A 21,106-nucleotide genomic window follows, 5' to 3' on the forward strand; every position below is an offset into this window, starting at 1 on the left:
CCGGGAAGACAGGGGGGACACAGTAACTGACAAGACTGAGGGCCTACAGATATGCTAGCATCAAAGTGCAGAGTAATGCATGTTGAGGAAGAGTTATCATTTGAAGAGGTTTGAAAACAGCAGGTAGAACCACACAATCAAAACAAGTATGACCAGTGCAGGATATCTAGGATTTATTCTAGGTTTGTAAGTCTGAGTGAAATATCTCAACTGCTGAGGTGGATTGTTTTAAATCTGGTGCAAAGATTTCTTCATAATCAACAGCATCAAAGCACTACTAGCATGACTATTGACTGTTGCAACTACTTACACAGAAGACCTTTGAAACAGTGATTCAGCAACAGCCACAACAGCTTAAGCCTGGTTTATACTTATGCGTTGACCCAATGCAGTAGTGGCTGATGTAGACGTAAACACTACATACTTGTTTGTCAATGTGTTTGAGACACTCTGCAGTACTCTGCCGAAACTCTTGAGGGCACTGTGGCCTCTATGTATCCATCTGGTTCTGAAATACTGTTGTTACCAAGCAGCAACCTCCAGTCTAAAAAATATGAGTCCAATGCAGAAGTGCTAAAAACTGCAGTTCATCAGGGATCTGCTTGAGGCTGGCTCCGGAAGTACCAGAAACTACATACACACCAATTCAAAAAAGCTGATATTTACAGCAAGAAATAAACATGTTTACAGCCTTGTACAAAAAGACAAGTGTAGTCTGGATAGCTAATTTCTTAATCGGCACACACTGTGGGTGGTTAATTTTTTTCTAACGCTGCAATTTCGAAGATATTGAGATTACGAGTTTCCATGAGAGGCACAGCTGAACTTGATTGACAGGCGGATCACAGTAGCTGTTGGCTAGGAGGCTCAAAGCCCGGCTGGTTCATACTTCTGCGTTGACCCTACGCAGCAGTGGCAGATGCGGATGTGAGCACTACATTGACGTGATGTGTCCGTGGCACACAATCGAAACGCTTGAGGACAGTCTGCGTGGTTTCTCTGAATATCGTGTCGCCTGTCTCCTGTAACGTTATGTTTCCTGTTTACTTTTTCAAAGCAATTCCGAGTGTGTTATGTTAATTTAGAAGTGATGCATGTTGCTGTTTATCATACAGCAATTATCAAAGAGAAGAATAGAGAGGGGAATGTCAGAGGAGATGAAATGTACGGCCGATGTACATGATTCGGGCAATGCTGAAAATGAAGGAAATACAATGCTGTACAGCTGACCAATCACAAGGCTTGGGGTCTGCGTCGTTTGGACATGTAGTTACATTTTTGACGAGGTGCACATCAGGCTTTGTGCGTAGGCGTCTGCGTCAAAAAAGGGCTACGCAGACCTACAGCGTAGATTCAACACAGAAGTATGAACCAGGCGGAAGTATTGGTGTCTCTGTGTGTGATCACACTCTGTTTTATGGAAGCAGCTCAGCAGCAGTACGACTTTGCTCCATCATTACATTTTAGATTAAGGAGGACTAACTTAAGTATAACATCCCTGTTTGAGCTGGTGATGTAATAGGAGCTAGTGGTGTAGGTTAAACATTTCATAGAGGGTCCAGAATGGGGTCACTGTAAGCCAACATGATTTTATAAAACTCCTTCTAACAGCAGTTTGGTTACTTGTCGTCTGCACCAAATATATAGAATAAAATGTTATGGTACTTGTGTTTGAACATCACAGATCATTTCGTGTTTGTTGTTTGAAAGGGACAAGGCCTTTATACACATGACCACAATGCTGCATGACTCTATAATCAGCATGTTAACTACACTCATAGAAGTGACATGTTAAACTGCCAGACAGATTTCCACTTCTTATGATACAGCCTCTAAAACTGTATGAAAATGTATAAAACATGAAACAATCACCCATGACGACTATCTTCACCCATCCATCTGTAATTGGTTTTTTTTAAATATCTGTTAATCAAAAGCATTAGTAATAGGTCAACCAAAGATAAAAATTCGAAAATGCCATTAGCCTGAGATGGCTAAATGTTTAATGTGTTTTATAGAGCAAAATCTCATTCAGAACACTTAGTTGTGCACAAAAAACTTGCTGAGACACCCTAAGTGCTGCGAGGAGTGCTCAAATATTCAGTTTGGGTAGTGAGTAATATGAGGTCATCCATGAACCGTGCGCTCTCTGGTTTGATAAAAGCTTCTTACAGACATTAATTTGTCTGTAAGTGTCCAACTTTGAACAGAGCTCTTAAAAATACTTAGTGATTCTGTTGCAAGGGCTGCCAAGTCACAGAAATGTTGTAATCACAGGACGAGCACTGACCCAAATAATACAAGCCTTAATAGAGCTTTAAAAGCTGGTGGTCAAAGCAGAAGGACTCAGTGTACATTCAGCGTAGAAGTTGTTTTTTCTTTGCCGACTCTGACCAAGATGGAAGTCTTGTAAAGACGTTGCATTCAGCTTTTCCCTTAAACCAACCCCGGGTGGGCAGCAGCTATTAAACTAATGCAATCACCACTTATCGTTCAACATGGGAGTCATTTGGCAAACCAACAGGGTAATCTGGCAGATTAAAACCATTTGAAAAGTGACTGTATTGCTGTTTAGGGGAGGCTGCAAACTGCAGATGGCAATCAGCTGTCAACAATGATGTCTGGATGGCTCCCTCGGCTGCTTTGTAGCACAGAAGGAGACTGTAGCAATTAACAGTGAGTGGTAAAATTCAGGTTTGTTTGACTGTCGCTGCTTGCACTTAATCCACTCCGTCCATCCATGATGCATTACCATTATGTGAAATTATTCATTATTCATACAAGTTGCAAATTAGGAGCTCTGCACACATTGGCAGCAGTGTAGGCGAGCTAGACTCATAAATGGCTCTCAAAGGTCAGGCTATCCTGATCCAAACGGTTGCTGTTTGAACAAAGAAGTGCAATTAGTGCCTGAAATAGCTAAAGTGTGGGTTGCTGTTTGGGAGCATGGGCTCTTGTACGGTATTATAAGCTCATTTTTCTTGAATTGCTTCTGTCTGTCTGTCTGTGTGTCGGTCTGTCTGTGTGTATGTGTACGTGTGTGTGTGTCCTACTCTGTACTCCTGGATTTCTGCGTTTGGACTCGTCCAGCTGGTGCTGAAGGTCCCAGACGATCTCTCTGTATTGGTGTGGCGCTGCTCACAATCTCTCTCTGCTGCTGGGGACTCCTGGAGACACAAAATTAAGAATGCAACATCGTTACGTACCAACTAAAATACTCCACTTTCTATGACTTGACCAAAGTAGCGCAAAGAAAACTGAACATAATAAGTGAATAGTAATCCAATATGACAAAACACTCAGGAGGCTGCTGTTTTAAACAGATGACTTTAATAAAGTCAAGCATAGTCAACTTTACTATGTAATACCATCAAATTCTAGTCTGGAACATTGTCTGCTCAGCTGGGATGCTTACTTAATTTCAGAATCAGAATCAGTAATACTTTATTTATCCCGGGGGAAATTCAGTCATTACAGTTGCTCCTATACACAAGTATTCAGAATATCAAATAATATTAATAAAAGAAAGTAATTAATAAGATATAATACAAATACAATGAAAATAATGATGATAAAAGTATGTACAGAAGACAGAATAAGCTATGTAGAAAAATAAATGGTTGAAGTCCCCGGAGATCAGGAAGAGGGCACTCTAGTGGTCTGTCTGGAGTCTGGCTATGGCAGCGTTGAGAACGATGGATGCCGTAGTTGGGTTGGCAGAGGGGGGGATGTAAACAGCTACCAGCACAACATGTGAGATCTCCCTGCGCAGATAATATGGTCGGAGGCCCACAGCGCTCTCAGTGCTATCCTGGTCTGCCCGGACAGTCAGGAAGCCGTCAATGGAGACGTTGTGATCGGGAATATCCAGATGCAGCCACGTTTCCGTGAAGCACACCATGCTACTTCCCCAAAACTCTCTGACTCCTGGCTAGTCCTATTAGATAGTCCATCTTATAAGCCAGAGATCTCACGTTGCCCATGATGAGAGAGGAGAGACATGGCTTCGGTCTCCTCTCCATAACCTCTGTCTCCTTATACCAGCTCTCCTCCTCTTAGCTTTCTGCCTCCTCTGCCTCCATGTGTCCCAAATATCCAGAGCTCCGCAGGACACAATTTTTAGTTGGTCCTTAACACCGGTGTTTTGTTGTGAAATCCATTTTGTAACATTTAAAGACTGCTCAAAACCCACCTCCAAATCTTTGAAGTTCTTCATCAGACATGGCTTCTCTGGAATTGACTCCAAGTGGTCTAAGGCTACTCTTGTGTTCTGGGAAGCACACACACACAAACAAACAAACAAACAAACAAACACAAGATTAGTTCTATCAACTACAATTTTGGTAATTCTATATTTTCCTATCATTCAGTTTTATCATTCTTAGCCTCAGATAAAACTGATTTGAGGTGGCTACTGATGCCTTCATATTTGATGACATGTGCACAGATGATCGAGTATGTTCAATTGTAAATATAATATCTCTTTGTGGTCAGGTGTTAATTTACCATGGTGTAGCTAAAAAGGCCTTTAGCTGATTAAAGTAGCAATGCAAAGACATTCAAAACATAGTAATAATATAAATTTATATATATATATATATACGAGATGAAATGAAGGCCTGTTTTGATTGTATTGTGCATAAGGATGCAAATTTCCTCCGTTCACACTGCTCTGTCAGTGTTTTGAAATTTCCAAGGATAACAATTATTGTTCCAACAAAGACTGACAGACATCAAGCGTGTTAGTAAACATTACAATGTTACAATGTCTTAAAAATAATTTGTCACATTGAAACACAAAGGGAACATATTTCACTTATTCATTGGACTTCAATGTCTCAAACACAAATTTCCTCTACAACGCACTAATTGTAGAAATAGAATTGTTATTGACAGGAACACTTTACAAGGGGGCTTTGAAACAACACTTCAGGTCACATTCCTGACTCCTTCAAGGTCAGATTTCATTGGAAGGATCCGTTGATAAATTGCATTGACTTATTGGAATAAACTGAAGATCTGGATTATCTGTAGGAGAGATTATTGTGCTGCAGGGATGATGAGAATGTGCTATGAGTATGTTGACATTTCATTTAACTGTTCTTAGAGCTGCCAACCTCAACATCAGGAGAGAGATACATGGGGCAGATACAGCTTACAGGGGGAGAGTATTTGTTACATGGAAGACAAAATCCTTTTTGTCTTATGTTATGGCATGTTTGCTTTTCTGGAAGAGTTACTAAGACATAAACAGAAGGCTGGGAATCTTCAGCTACTGGAACTCAGATTTATGGAGGTTAATTCATGAAAATACAACTTATCTGAGGACTGTTCTGGGCCTTGTTTGTGTCCAGACATCTATCTATTATATCTATTTTTGTCACCACACAGTCGGTCTAATCTTTGATGAAGTAACTACTTCAGTCGCACTCCAGTCTGTTCATCACGCCCACTGTATGTTTCAATAGATTTCCCATTCCCATTCAGATGAAGCATTTAAGCATCAAAGAACTGCTCGTTACGAGGCGTCACCCTGATTGCCACACTCAATGGCACGCTGACACACAAGTAATGCTTGCTGTGGTGATCCCACGGCACCCGGGCTGAAAGCAGGAAGGGTCGATACAGTCTGCAGCTGTGTTGTTGCTGTAAGCAGAAATTATTTGCCTTGAGAGTGGTCCGAGGCTTTTCTCTCTTTTTTTAATCACAGTAGCTAATTGAAGGTTGATGTGGCCATGCATGGAGCATAATTGTGACAGATGGACAGGGTGCATTAGACGGCTTCATTTATTTAATGCTTTTCAAGAGAGGAAAAGGGGCTTCGGTCAATATAACCTTTCAGTAGTGCTCAGTAATTTCAGCCTGACATCTCAAAGCTAAATGTTAACTGTTGTGATGGTGAGGTCAATACTGTATTGTCAGCACAGCTTGGCTATTAACCCCATCAGCAAGACTTATGATGATGGAGAGAGCTCTGGGCCTTGACTAAAGCATCATTTCTAACCCCATGTTAGCCTCTTTGTGTGTAGCTAAACAAACAGGTGAGCCTGAGGTGAGCCTGCCTACACATCTGCAACCAATCATGCTGTGAGTCAGCGTGGTTTCTAATTATTAACAAGCTCTGTGCACTGCAGGATTCCAGGCATCTCAATATACATACCTATTATTTCCCACCTGTTTTTATTACTTTGATGGGGGAGAAAATCAAACCTTACCATCTCCAGATCCAAAACACGATCCTGTGGGGACACATAAACACAGCAGTGTTCATTTATATGCATGTAATCATATATTAAGATAACAATAACCGAACAGGTTTAATCAAAATGAACCAGACGGTGAATTGAGGTAACTGCTTTAGACAGGCAGAGAAAAACCCGGTGTGTGTGGGAGAGCAGTGACAGACGGGGGAACAGAGCTTTTCAACAAATATGTAACAAGGGAGGGAAATGCAGGGGCTAGGGAGAGTCTGTAGCACACTACAGGCTTCTTTTCAAACACACTGACACTTACACACCCACACACAAACACACAAAGACAAACCGCTTTCACTGCTCATGCAGCTCCTGACTGATGTTCCCTCTCTAACGATGCATAAGTGATGCTATGCCTCTTATCTGCCACTCAAACAAACACCTGCTCTCCCCTCCAAAAACAGCTGCCTCCCCCTCCCTGCCTGTAATGCATTGCTGCTTTACAACAAGGGCATTCTCTCTCTCTCTCTCTCCCTCTCTCTCTCTCTGTCTCTCCCTCCCCCCCAACCTTTTTTACTTGTATACATTCCTCACTCTGTCTTTCTTCTCTACATGTCTCTCCTCATTCTTCATAATTAAAAGCTCGACTGGGTCTGAGAGGGCTGATTAATTGCACACGAGCTGCAGCAGGTGCCATCATGCAGCCACAGATGGGACCCTGGTATCCAACACAAACACCACACACACACACACACACACACACACACACACACACACACACACACACACACACACACACACACACACAGACACACAGACACACAGACACACAGACACACACACTGCACACGTTCACAGAGGTACAAACCCACGCTGGGAGAGAACAAATGATTAGCTGACATTTAAGTGTGTGTGAGAGAGCGGGAGAGTGTGTGTTCTGTTTTTTAATGGGGAGTAAAGGGCCAGTGCGGCGCAAGGGGCCAGTCCAATCCAGACAAGGTGAGTTGGTTGCCTGCCAAGTGTAAAAGCTGCAGAGCTGGAAGACAGAAACAAGGCCTCTGGTGGCTTTTAAACTCCAAGGCCTCATGTCTGCAGTAATTAGCTACTTGTCCAAGCAAAGCTGCAAGGAGTCTGTCAGGCCGGCGGCTGTGTACTGCTGTTTGTAGCACTGCATCACAGAACTCAGATGGCTAAAGGCCAGCTCGTACTCAAAAACAAACCAACAAATATGCAACAAGAAAAAAAGAAAGTGAAGGCTGTGTGTGCAGATAAAATAGTACCAACTGTCTCTGTGTGGCAGCCTCTTTGAAACAAGAGCATATAATATTCATGCTGCATATTAACAAACACAAATGAACACGCAAACAAAGATTAGCAAAGACCTGATGCTGACCTGAAGGCTCCTCATCTCTTCCTCCTTCCTGTGACAACTCTCCAAAAGCTCTGAAAGAAAATCAGTTAATCAGTTTTCAACATTCAGACCACAGCCCTACTGATTTAGGATTTTTGAGATGGGATGATAAAGCTTCTAGTTCAGTGACAACAACATAGCGGCTGTTATACTGAATTTACAGCATAAATGAAAATACACTTAAGTGAATGAATCTCTAGTTTTGTACTGATGTGTGGCGAACAAACAAATTGGTTAAAATGGTAAACACTGTGAAACACTGTCAACTAATTCAAGTGTAGACCAGGGCCCGTATGCACGTCCAGCCACTAGCGATGAAAACGGGCCATTTGTACTACTGGTCAAAAAAAGGGATTAGCGGTATGCATGAGCCAGGTTAGAGCCCCAACAAAGCATTACATTTAATGGAGGTAGACCCCACCATTACAGGTGCTAATGACAGGATTACAGCACCTGTTAGGCTGTTTAAAGGAAGGCGGACATCGTGCTTATGCGTTACCATTTAAGACGAAATATGCAAAGACGTTCTTTTATATTTTAGGTCTTCTACTGTGCGCTCAGAAACACCACACGCATTTACCTTGTTCAAGATCTTAAGCCAAACTTTCCCTTTCTCCTTGTTTGATATCTTTGACGATTGACTTGCTGAAAATAGCTGTTCCCTGGACATATGACGTTTTGCACCAGCCTCGCTTTCATGGCAGAATTAGTTAATTGGCCAATTATTTGCAGTCGTGCATTCGGCTAACGCTACGGCCAAATGGGCCGTTCCATAACGGTACGTTAAGACTAATGGTCCTGTTTGTGTAATGGCTGGACGTGCATACAGGCACAGGTCTGCTCAGCTGTTATGTTTTTACATGTGCAGCAGACAGAGGTGAGAGTATAATGAAGTACAAGTGATATGCAATTCCATTTCTTCTTAATCTTTCCAATCAATGTTTTTGAATTGTTTGTCCTGTAAAACGAGTCACATATTTTGATACACGCTGCATGATGGTTCAGCGGATACCACTGCTGCCTCACAGCAGGAGGGTCCCTGCCTTGGTGTGTCTGTTCTCCCTGTGCAGGCTTGGGTTCTCTAAGGGCACTCCGACTTCCTCCCACAGTGCAAAGAGATGCTTTTTAGGTTAACTGGTGACTCTAAATTGCCCTTGGTGAGAGTGTGAGTATGAATGGTTGTCTCTATATGCTAGCCCTGTGATAGGCTAGCAACCTGTCTAGGGTGTACCCTAACTCTTGCCAAATGACGGCTAGGATTGGCTCTGGTCCCACCACAACCTCAAACAGGGTAAGCTGCAGATGATGTGATCTTATTCCATATCTGTGGTCCTCTGCATACACATGACACTAGCAAAAAACATCTAATTACGGGGAAAAAACGAAGACTTAAAGGTACCAGCCTCAGTGTTGTATGCAGAGGACCGCTGATATGGAATGAGCTTGATAACAACATAAGAAGAAACAGTTGTTATATGATTAACTGGTGTTACTGTGTGTACTCGTGTCCATCTGAGTATTCTATTGCTCTTTTCTCCTCATTTTGTGTTTCTGAACTGAAATATCTATTTATAAATCACCTGATGCTGGTATATAGATAGCTGGAATGTGATCGCCTGTTGTCTCTGTTTGCTCTGGCCAGTAGCCACTATACGTGCTTAGGTCTGAACTGATTTTATGCTCGAAGGCTCCTGATCTAACATCTTCTTTTGGATCCAGAGGTGTTCTGTGGTGCTTAAAACTCCATGCCATGGAATTAATATTGGACTAATGTGGTGTGTAGGGACTATTGTGCTGTTTGTTTTCACTCATTTGTTGTATTTTGTGGGATGTGCTTTACTTGTTATCATTTGCTTTATGTTGGGCCTCCTACCAAAAGTTTTTGGAAGCTTATCTTGGGTGCCCTTTCCATGCATCTTTATTTTCCTGCAGTGTTTTTCTGCAGTCGATAGGTTGGATTGGCATGCGTTTCTTGACTTATGAAATAAATCAAATCAAATAAGTGGTATTAATGATGGGCGGATAGATGGATGCATGGATCAACTCTAAATATCTGCAGCAGAACTTGGTCCAACTGATATATCATTCAGGCTCTTATTTGTTCAAATGATCATCAGACCCTGTCTTCATATACTCAACTGTATGCTAACCCCTCACAGAGCTGTCAGAGATCTGACTCTCTACAGCAAATTATTGCACAGTGAGTGAGTGTCTTGCGGTGTGGGTGAGAGAGTTAAAAGAGTCTATGAAGTGATATGAGTTAATCACCATTCCATAAATAATACATGACCATTTTATCAAAGATAGATTGATACCACAAACTAAAACCAAACAGAAAGGATGTAGGAGGCTGGACTGTGCCGACACTGAATGATTTTTAATCTGCAGGTTAACAGTGAGAAGAGTCAGGTTATATAGTCTACATCTCTACACCTGTAGTAACCATTCAAACAAACTCTGTTGCTGGTAAGTTATGCTACCCAAACATTTGAGGAGGGACACAATGGGTTTGTGGTTTTTTCCAACCAAATTGTTTTAATTGCAATCACCGATGAAGTGTTAATTTAAATTCAAGAAACAAATTGATTTAACATTGGAGTTTTACTCCGCAAATGCCACAGTACCTGCTCATGTTTATCTGCTTTGCATTATGCTGAGGAAAGAACACATCGTGCAGATGCTGAAAAACACAATTTAATTCATCACTAGGATATAAAATCATACTGTATTATTTTTGCTATAATAACGCTCACTGTTCCAACCTTAGTGTTGCTTTTGTTTAAAATAACTGCTGCATAATTTCTGACAGCATTGTAGATGACTTGGCTTTACAATAAATATATAAAGCACTTGACTTTAAAATAAGCAATATCATACTGACATCACTTGTCTGATGAAAACAGAAGATTATATCAATGTGATGACTCACTACTGGCTCCAAAGTTTAATATTAACCTGGTAAAGGCTGTGTCCCCACCCCCTCAAGGACATCCATATTGAAAAATATATCTAACTACAACACATTCTCCCCCAAATATCATCTCAGGCTGTGGCATATTTCTCAAGAGTCTCTAACCTTTGGCTTTAGCCATAGACTGTATAAATAATTGACGTAGTATACGTGACATCATCCATCTTTTTCTGAAGAATTGTTTTGAAGCCAATTGTTGGAGGGAGCCATATTGGAAATGCTGGAGTCTACCTAACTTCTGTCAAGTGAGCTAGTGTGAGTTTAAGAGGTGGGCTTTGAGCCTCTTAGCCAACAGCTACAATGTTCCCGCCTGTCAGTCAAGTCAGCTGTGCCTCTCATAATGGAAAACTCGTAATCTTAATATCTTTGAAATTGCTGCTCTATGAAAAAATTCCCCGGTACAGTGTGTGTCGATCGAGAAATGAGCTATCCAGACTACACTCGTTTTTTGTACCAGGCTGTAAACATGTTTATTTCTGCTGTAAAGATTGTCTTTTTTTAATTGGTGTGTATGTAGTTTCTGGTACTTCCGGAGCCAGCCTCAAGCGGACACTTGAGAAACTGCAGTTTTTAGCACTTCCGCATTGGCTTTAATTCTTCTGGCTGGAGGTTGCCGCTTGGTTTTAGCTAGCCTGTTATAATCTACCTTTTCATGCAAGCAGGGCAGGAGTTGTTCACTGCTGTTCTCTCCCCTGATTCACATCCAGTCACATCTCACCATGTAGTAGAGCTACTGACACTCACACATGCCGTACTGACTTTTGTAAGGAGAGAAGCCAATAGAGAGAGCTGCCCAGGTGATGAAATCTCTGAAAATACCATTTGTCTTGAGATTGCAGAGTGCTGCTACTGACAGCTGATCTACAGAGATGTACAGACAAGTACAGAAAGAGCTGTGGAAACCCCACAGGAACACATTTTACACGTTTGATAACACGAATAAGAAAACAAGAAGTAGTCGCTTGGGTCGGTAAACTTCGACACTGTGTGTCATGTATGGTTGAGTGTATTGCTGTTGATCATAAATCTACAGGGATCTTCCCGTTTCTCACACTCTGCAGGGATTCAACAAGAAACCTCACTGATCAAGCATATTACACAGAAGCTACATTCAAAACATGTTGATAAAATCTACATTTGCATGCCTTCAGTTCATGTAACCAGATTGTGCAGCTGCTGTGACACACGGATAAATCTCCGGTATAATTACTGAAGAAACGGTATCAGTGCTTCTGCCTGCAGTGACGACTGACAGGCAACTTCTGTTAAACAGCTGATAGGGACCGGCGACGGAGGAAGCTGCATGTTTCCACAGGGCCTGAAAATGAGCCTGGAAGCAAGGTGACTTATCTGGACGGGGCCATGGGATCATAATTGACCAAATCAGTGTGTAGACACTGAGAGCCCTGAAAGAGCCACAGTTTGAAACAGAGGCAGGTACAAGGTTCAACACTTGATACCAACATGAGCTAGCTGGCTCTCATAATTAATGTTAGCTTATTCTTTCAAACATCTAAACCTGGGCTAGCTTTAGCATGAATTTACAGTACATACTTCACTAACATATGATACAGCAGTAAAGATGTTATTTTTTGGTACATCAGGGTTAGGAATATATTAGATTTAGGTCTAAGTGGCAGGGCTTTCCTTCACATTTTAACAAACACTGATAACATCTGTGTGTAATTAGATTTTGAAAACATATTTTATATTGAATATTACAGTGCACCGTTGTTTTCTTGTGTATTATAACCGTAGTCTGTATAAATAATGGACGTAGTATCTGTGACAACACCGATCTGTTTCTCAAGCGCTGTTTTGAAGCCTGTTGTCAGTGGGTGCCATATTGGAAATGCTGAACGCAACATAACTGCTGCCGAGCTAATGTGAGGTTAAGAGGCGGGCATTGAGCCTCCTCGCCAACAGCTACAGTTCCTGCCTGTTAATCAAGTCAGCTGTGCCTCTCATAATGGAAAACTCATAATCTTAATATCTTAGAAATTGCCACGTTATGAAAAAATTCACCCCAGTACAGTGTGTGCTGATCGAGAAATGAGCCATCCAGACTACACTCGTCTTTTGTACCAGGCTGTAAACATGTTTATTTCTGCTGTAAAGATCGGCTTTTTTGAATTGGTATGTATGTGGTTTCCGTTACCTCCGGAGCCAGCCTCAAGTGGACACTTGAGAAACTGCAGTTTTTAACACTTCCGCATTGGCTTCAATTCTCGCGGGTGCAGGTTGCTGCTTAATTATAACTCATACAACACTCACTCTAAACTGCAGCATTGTATTTTTTGAATGCAAACTTATTAAGACAATAGCAATGCATAAAGGCCACAAATAAATAGTGGTTGTCTCTGGCAGGTTCCTTCTGCTCTACAGTACAATGTTTCTATCTGAGGTAAAACTACGCGACTTCACAGAGAGATGATTTCCTCCGTGTGCAGTCTTACCCTTCCTTATTCATGTCTCCCTTTCTCTCTCAACAGTCCCACTGTCTCTTTAAACCTTCTTATCTCTCCGTTACTGGGACACAAATTAGGCCCTGCATTGTTCACGTGACGAGCACAAAACAAGTTGTTCTTCCCTGCAGTTACAGCTCGTTAAGAAACACTTTGTGAAAAGAAGGGACGCTAAAAACAAGTCCATTACCTAAAGAAGTCTCAGAGTTCACTTACATTAAGAGGCTTCTCTTATAGTTGTAATCACTCTGAGACAGTCGACGGTCTAAAAGACGACAGCTCACATACTCAGGCACATTTTACTATACATCCCAAACAATACAACACACATAACATAATCAGACACTTCACTAATACGAGGTATTGAGCTAGTTATTGCTCCAAATGATGATGTGACTGAATATAACCGAGAGCGGTAGAAAACAGGAAGTCGGTGTGTGACTTGTGTGAATCAATCTAAAGACTGTTTTGAATAATAAAGGGAGAAATACATTTATACTATGAGCTGCTGTTAATGTTCACGCTGCTCAACATCCGTAATTCAACGGAAGGATTTATTGTGTGATGCTTATTTAAATCCGGCACTAGCTCCCTCATAAAGAACACACAGCTTGGTTAGTCTCACATAATTCTGTACAGAGGCTTTTTACATGGTGTGGGGTACATGACTAACGTGCCGGCTTTGATGACGACAGTACGATTGTTCAGTGGAGGAAAACCACCACACACATCCTTTCCCACCAATCCTCTGCCACCTTCCCACTTGCTTCCTCGTGCGGGTAAAATAAGAGTGCCATTGTTATTGTACCTCTCTTTTCAGAGCTGAGGGAGTGCAGCAGCTTCTCCTGTTGGTCCAGATGCTGCTGGAGAGCTGCCTGCTCTGAGTCCCGGCTCTGCCTGAGGGCCTTCAACTGATCTCTGGTCTGTTGATGCTGCTTCCTTAGGCGCTGTTCTCTGGTGTTGCACTCCCGCACCTCCTCACACAGCCAGCGTAGCTTTGTCTGGATAGGTAAAGCAAAACAAAACTAATGCATACTTGTTTTTGGTGGTGGTTTTGAGAGTTCATTCAGTGAAAGTTTAATTTAAATTTTAGGGAATCAAAGGGGGGAATCCCCTTTATAGATTATCATGACAAAAGCCTCAGTTCCAACAGTCAAACCCTTGAAATCTGACTCATTGAATCCTATTGGGATTTATTTCTTTATATTACATAAGGGAATGTGCGCCAACTTCTGATCAAGTCTTCAATGATATGAGAAAAATATATGATTGCATTGTGCAATAACAATATAAAGTGCAATAACTAAAACAGTGTTCATTGGCCACTTTTCATAGTTTGTCTTTTTCTGGTGCTCTCTTCTTGATGGAAACACCTGCATTGGCAAAATGTTCCTCTTCTAAAACTTTAGTTTCCCCCACTAACTCTACACTAATTCATCTGTTGGCTAGCTTGAGCTTCAGTTGACTGCATGGAAATGGTACATGGACATCATACTCAGGCCCCCAGTGCTCTATTTTACATCCACTATTTATGGATCTTTTGATGTTGTCTTTATTGATGGCACAACTTAACTTGTTCTTGTTTACCTTTTTTTCATTGATTGCTTAATTCTTGTTTTTAGCTTAGTTCTGAGCACTATGTCACTTCTTCATGTCTCATCTTGAGCTGCTTATTGGTGGTTGTTAGAAGGAGGCTGACTCACTCACTGCAAACCAAAAATATAAACAAGTACAAATAGAGCAACCTTGAACCTTTAACATTAATAAAGATGCACACACAGTAAGTGAAGGGCAAAGCTTGTTAATAGTTGCATTGGCTTTGTGTTTGTACTGTGTTGAGGGTAACAATGACTGTTTTTGAAATGATGCAGCTTTTTATATATATAATACTGTTGTACTCACACTTCATAAATAAAAAAAGCAGTTCAGGTTTATTTGATTGTATGTGTGTGAAGAAAGTTGAGGATTAGATACGTTATGGAGATGCATGGAAATGTGTTGAGATTCACTGAGCCTGAAAATGCAGTTTGGAGAGTTGGAAGTTTGTCTGAGTGAAGAATAGAAAAATTGTGTGTTTGGGGGAGGGGGGCTGGTACAAAAAATAATCTGCTCCATGACACAAACCTGTGATCAGATTGGGACCATGTGACTATTTGAGATCAGTTGCAGCCTTACCATTTACATGAAAAAATTGATCCTATTAATTGGGATGAATTCAGATTTTTGCCATGCGTTCATTGTCACCGCTGTTATTGTGCTATGAAATTGCAAATGATCATGCAGCACCAGACCTTAAGCAGAAGTCTGCAAACTTGCCAAATGGATCAAATTGGAACTTATTATAGTTATTTAAACCTCATGATATAAAACAACCATGAGGGAGCCAGCTTTCTGTTTAAAGCCTTCCTAAAGGTATCTTACATCTTTACTTCTCTACAGCTTGACCCAGATTAGGCAGTGTGGATCTGTTGGTTCAACAGGAAATGTTAACACTCCACCAGTATTTCAAACAGAGAGTTGTTACAGCCATACACAATGATTGGTTGAATGGGAATTGTAAATAAGCTCTGTAAGCCAGTACATCAGATCGAGAATTTACTAAAATAAAAGTGCTAACTAGGCGTTTAATTAATGCTCTTGTACTCTGCAGCTTTCTTCTTGTGAATGATTTAGGACAGGAGACATATATTATGGCTGTGAATTGAGCAAATACATTTTAACACTGTATCATGCATCATCACCAGTGCTGTAATCACGTTTCTTTTGTACAGTACATCATTGCAATGCTGAATGGGTGTAGATTTGTTTTAGCAAATGCAACTACTTAAAAAGATAGAAAATAGCAGCAAGAAGGGAACATGTTAAGTATAAACTGCATCTTATGATTCCATTAATTAAAAAAATACTATGAAACAATTAATGATGAAAACCAGGATGCAGAATGAGATGAATGAGTTTGTTAAAAACAGCGTCCTTAAACTGAATTTCTAAAGGTTGCCAAATCTAAAACTACTATTTTGATTATTATGGAAAGACATTTTGGTTGCAAATCCCTCTCAGCTGAGAGAGGGAGTCCTTCAACAATCACTGCTCTCTTTCAGAGAAGTTATCTGAAGTTAGTGTTGCGCTCAAAGAAGAAACAAAAGACCCCTTTACAGTCTACGTCATCAAAATGATGCACATGTATTTGGTAACAGAAGTTAGCAAGCTTTAAACTCTGAATTAAACTGTAACCACAATCAAAATGTGTGGTTGTTCTGTGGTTGATTGTCAGAATTGATGCTCCTTGTGGACTTCAAGTTCTACGTAATTCTGACAGGATCACAACAGTTTCAGTTTAACAGGTGTTTTGGTTTTAGGAGTGACCATGTTAAATGCAGACTTTCAGCCAAACAGCTGTGGTACCATGAAGAGCCCTCGTGAATGAATCAAACTGAATCAGTTATGCCTTTAGAGAAAAACTAAAGCAATTGCAAAAGGTGCATTCGGCTGATAGTTACCAGTTGATAGGGTAACGATTTACACTGAAACACCGGTGACGTCTGTGACTGCGAACCATCAAATTTGCCTTTGAAACTATCTCAGTGTCAAAGCAGACATGGTCCATCCTTAATGCTCTCTCAAATATAATCAAGGTTGATGATGATTGTTATAAAACACATGGACAACAGTCGATCATCAATGTTTGACAGACTGTTGACGAGCGAGTGAGCATGACGTTGATGAAAATTGTGTGACATGCTCAATTTTTGTCTTCTCACTTACATAATTAATTATGCAGACAAATCCCCCATGAGGAAGGCAGCACTACTTCCTGTTATAATCATACCTTAGTCTCAGCTAGCCAGCGATGAGGGTCTTTCACTAATCCAGGTTTCTGGGAGATCGCCTGTTGAAAGAGCACAGACATATGCAAATGAGAGCTTTGCTCCGTTAGTCAGTATGCACATTAATAATAATATTCCACAATAAGAAGAGCAAAAGTTAAACATTTTGTTGACAACTTTTTACAGTTATATGTCTTCAAATACAAATACATATAAGACAGCAGGGGTTATAGAATGTAACAGAAAAAACAGTAATAGTGATCGAAATACAGCCGGACAAAATGAGAAAAACAGCCTCCTGTCAAACCCTTAACTTCTGTGAAGAAGTGCTTCTGCCAACTTAAATTGGTGTGCATGTTTGTTAAACTGCCTGTGACAGTACACATGCACACACACTAACACACTGAGGTTTTATGTGTGTGTCATAGAAATGAGCTCAGGGAGTATGTTTCATCCTTAGCAGACAAGCTAGTCAGCAGCAGCAATACAAACTGACTGTCTGCCAACTCCTAATGACTGCTGACCACACACACACACACACACACACACACACACACACACACACACACACACACACACACACACACACACACACACACACACACACACACACACACACACACACACACACACACACACACACCACACACACACACACACACACACACGATATACACTCATAAGACAAAAGGACACTCAGATATACAGATACAACAGATAACTAGACCTCACTCCCCTGAAAGCACAGCTCTGCCAACACTATGCTGATGTGTCAGCTCTGTGTGTGGAGTTTTCTCTGAAGGTTATTAGTTTGTGTTGTGCTTCATAACCTACACGGTTCACATGATGAGATGAGAACCTCTCATCAGTACCTAAAGTACAACAATACATATAATTCCAGCCACAGTATGTATTGAAGTTTTTATCACAACACTGTGTAGCCAATCAGGCCTCTGTTCAGATGCAATTAGGGGTGCACTTTTCCCACTGCAGCACTGAGTAGCTGGTCATTATTTCTCATTCTTTCAGATAGAGATAGTATGGACACCAGCAAGAAACCTGGATTAAAAAAAAAAACAGGAATAACTGTAAATTCGCAACAATTCACTGAGCCTGCCAGACACCCTAAAGAGGCAGTTCAATCCAAAGCTACCTTTTCTAATTTGTGTTTTTCTATGTTTACTGATTGCTCAGACACGACTAGGTGGGCATTAAGAGAACAGAAAAAGATTCCTGTGGGTGTGCTGCTTAAGATAGCAATGAGACTCAGGTTTCAAAGAGGTAAAGTTTAAGTAAGAGATCCTTGAAAATTAAGCTTTGACAGGGGCTGAAACACTGCAAAGGTTTTCGTTATATCACTCTAAAGAGAGAGCATGGAAGGTTGTTGAATCTTCATTCTTAAATTGTTCACGGTCAACATCTCAATCTCAGGCAAGCTACATCAGTATCTTCTTTTAAAACGTGTCTGAAAACATATTTTTATCCAAAGGCCTTCTTGTAATATTATGTTTAATACATGATACTGTATCTATTTTAAACGTACTTTTATTCTTGTTTTTCTTTTATTCACTCCTTTATTTGTTTTACTGATTTTTAATTGTTTTATAGTTTTGATTGTTTTTAGTCGGTTCTCTTTTACTCTTTTACTCAGCCGTTGCTTTAATTTTTTTTCTTAAATTTCATATGTCTTGCTAGTTCAACATGTCCCCCTGTCTTGCTTTGTTCATTATTGTTGGGTTTTTACGATGGAAAGCAGTTTGTAACATCTGTATTGATAAGTGCTAAAGCGCTGTCTCTCGTCTTCTGATCACTCAAAGAGTCTTAAAATGACATGTTACATTCACCCATTCACACTACATTCATACACTCTGCTATGTAGAGCTCCACACGTTTGACTAATCCCATTCACACATTGATGGCACAGCACCGGGGGCAGTTTGAGGTGAAGTGTCTTGCCCAGGACCATTTTGGCATGTGGACAGCTAGATCTGGGATCGAAACCCTGACCTCCTGATTGAGGAAGACCGACTCGACCACTGAGCCACAGCTGCCCAATAAAGTTAGGCCAAGTTTAAATTCATTGCTACACTACAGATAAAGCTAGGGGTTCTTTAAAGGGTTCCATGTAACTGTAACTCGGTTGAAGCAGATGTCTGTCTAACATGAGTCTGGTTCTGCCCGAGGTTTCTGCCTGTTAAAGGAAGTTTGTTCTTGCCGCTGTAACTTGCTAAATGCTGCAAAGTGCTCTGCTCATGGTGGATTAAGATGAGTTCAGACTGAGTCTTACCCTGTCTTGATGTTGGGTCGTTGTTAATGACATAACATAGAGTACGGTCTAGACCTGCTTTGGTTTGTAAAAGTGTCCTGAGATAGCGTTTGTTGTGATTTGGGGCTATATAAATAAAGATTGATTGATTGATTGATTGATAATGGTGTTATTGTATCGGTAATGGTTTAAGCAGTTTACGAAATGTTCTTTGATGTCTTTTAAGCAGTTTTGCACCCTGAAACACAAACATACTGAAAAAAAAACAGAACTCCCATTCTGCTATACTGGAGGGAAAAAAAAGGCATATGACCAAATAATACAGATTCACACTCGCAAACTCACACACAACCGCGAACAAAGCTCACAAAAAAGTACAACCTCTTCTTCAAGTGCACCCTGGTGGCAAGGTGTTTACGCATGATCAACAGCCATGGAAAGCACACAGCAGGATTTTTTTTAGACCTATTCTGTCCCGAGCTTGACAAACAACAGCGTCACTGCACAGGTGTCAAGCAACTTTTTCAAGCTGTCACTCAACACCAGATCCAAGCAGAATGAATTTCCCAAGTTGTTGCCGCGACAGCTCAAAGAACGGCGATGGCGTGCTGCTGTGCAGAGGTCCCCGTCTCTGGGAGTTTACAACCACACAGCAGAGCGTGTGACTATGTGGGAGGATAAAACATGCCTCTGTGCCTCTCGCTCTCTTTACTTTTTCCTGAACCATCAAAGCAGTTCAGCGCAGCGGCAGACAAAAAGGAGGTGAAACTGTTGAAAAACTGAACAAGTAGGCTGGGAGTTCAAAGTGCTGTCTGCTGGGTTGAAGTGAAATAAATGCCACTATTTTCTCAGTAGCACTGCTGTGGAATCCGAGTGTCTGCCACTGCTAATTTAGATGCGTGACTGCATGGTGTGTGTGCCCCTTTCAGAAGCAAGTAAATCTCTGACTGTGTATCTTTGGTTACAGTTTGTTTGTTTCACCTCCTGCTAAGAAAATGGCAGAGATGGGAAAGTCTAGAGAGACACATATGGTGGAGAAGATGTTCAGACTACCAGCACCTGGATGAGACACAGCAAGATGTTTCCATAAAGATAAGCAATGTTAAACACCTATAAGGTTGAGGAAAAAGACTACTGGCTATATTCAAACACAAACATTTCACAAGTACACGGTGAGAATTCACGAGAGCCAGCTGAGCCCAGAAAAGAGGATGTGGACAGGATGTTTGTGAGAAGTGGGAGAAAGTCAGAGATTTGGCCCCACAAGGTTGCACAGGTTTAGCATTTAGCACAAGACAAAACACATTTGTCATAGACCGTTATTCAGATGTGTTTATCAACCTGTTGGGGTTTTCTGAAAGTAGTGGAAGCATTTTGTTGCTATGAAGCACTTTCATTTAGTTAAAATGCGCCTTAGCAGCTGACAGTAACATACAGCAAACTCCCAGCAGACACCACACCACCCCCTTAGTTATCCTCACCTCCTTCTGCAGCACAACACCTTCCTCAAACTCTATTGTTTCCAAAGGCAAGGAAGCAGAGCACCAGGAGGTAACTGAAACCTAACATACCCTTAACTGTTAATGATTCCCCTCATTAGGCCAATCACTAGTGAGTTTGACTTCTTTTCAACATGACAGATTACAGATGAGGCGGGGCGTTGGATCTCATGTCTGGCTGCAGCACTGCTGGACCAGATTGGGGAATCTATATAAGCAGATAAGAGCTGGCGGGGTTCATTAGCCGGGAGCAGCAGAGGAAAGCAGATTCAAGCAGGGGGGAGTGTGTGTGTGTGTGTGTGTGTGTGTGTGTGTGTGTGTGTGTGTGTGTGTGTGTGTGTGTGTGTGTGTGTGTGTGTGTGTGTGTGTGTTCATTAGTGTGCAAGTGTGTGGGTAAACTGTATTCATTGGGCAGTATTAGTGTTGTTCAAAAGTACTGAAAAAACTTTACCAAGCTAATCAGGCTCCAATGT

The 21,106-nt window shown here is 41.2% G+C and overlaps 1 protein-coding gene across 2 annotated transcripts in view; it reads right to left on the bottom strand.

The window, feature by feature from the left end:
* Positions 1-3,955: 3,955 nt before the first annotated feature.
* LOC117824264 (centrosomal protein of 128 kDa) overlaps positions 3,956-21,106 on the bottom strand; it is a 42,852-nt gene continuing 25,701 nt past the window's right edge. For both annotated transcript variants that reach the window (XM_034699716.1, XM_034699715.1), the window contains exons 18-22: positions 16,871-16,930; positions 13,850-14,042; positions 7,588-7,637; positions 6,216-6,239; positions 3,956-4,270 (exon numbers count right to left, since the gene is read on the bottom strand). In XM_034699716.1, coding sequence (XP_034555607.1) covers positions 3,971-4,270; positions 6,216-6,239; positions 7,588-7,637; positions 13,850-14,042; positions 16,871-16,930 — 627 coding nt within the window. In that variant the 3' untranslated portion in view covers positions 3,956-3,970. The remainder of the gene's footprint in view (positions 4,271-6,215; positions 6,240-7,587; positions 7,638-13,849; positions 14,043-16,870; positions 16,931-21,106) is intronic.

The sequence above is a fragment of the Notolabrus celidotus genome, chromosome 13, assembly GCF_009762535.1.
Source record: "Notolabrus celidotus isolate fNotCel1 chromosome 13, fNotCel1.pri, whole genome shotgun sequence".
Taxonomy (NCBI): domain Eukaryota; kingdom Metazoa; phylum Chordata; class Actinopteri; order Labriformes; family Labridae; genus Notolabrus; species Notolabrus celidotus.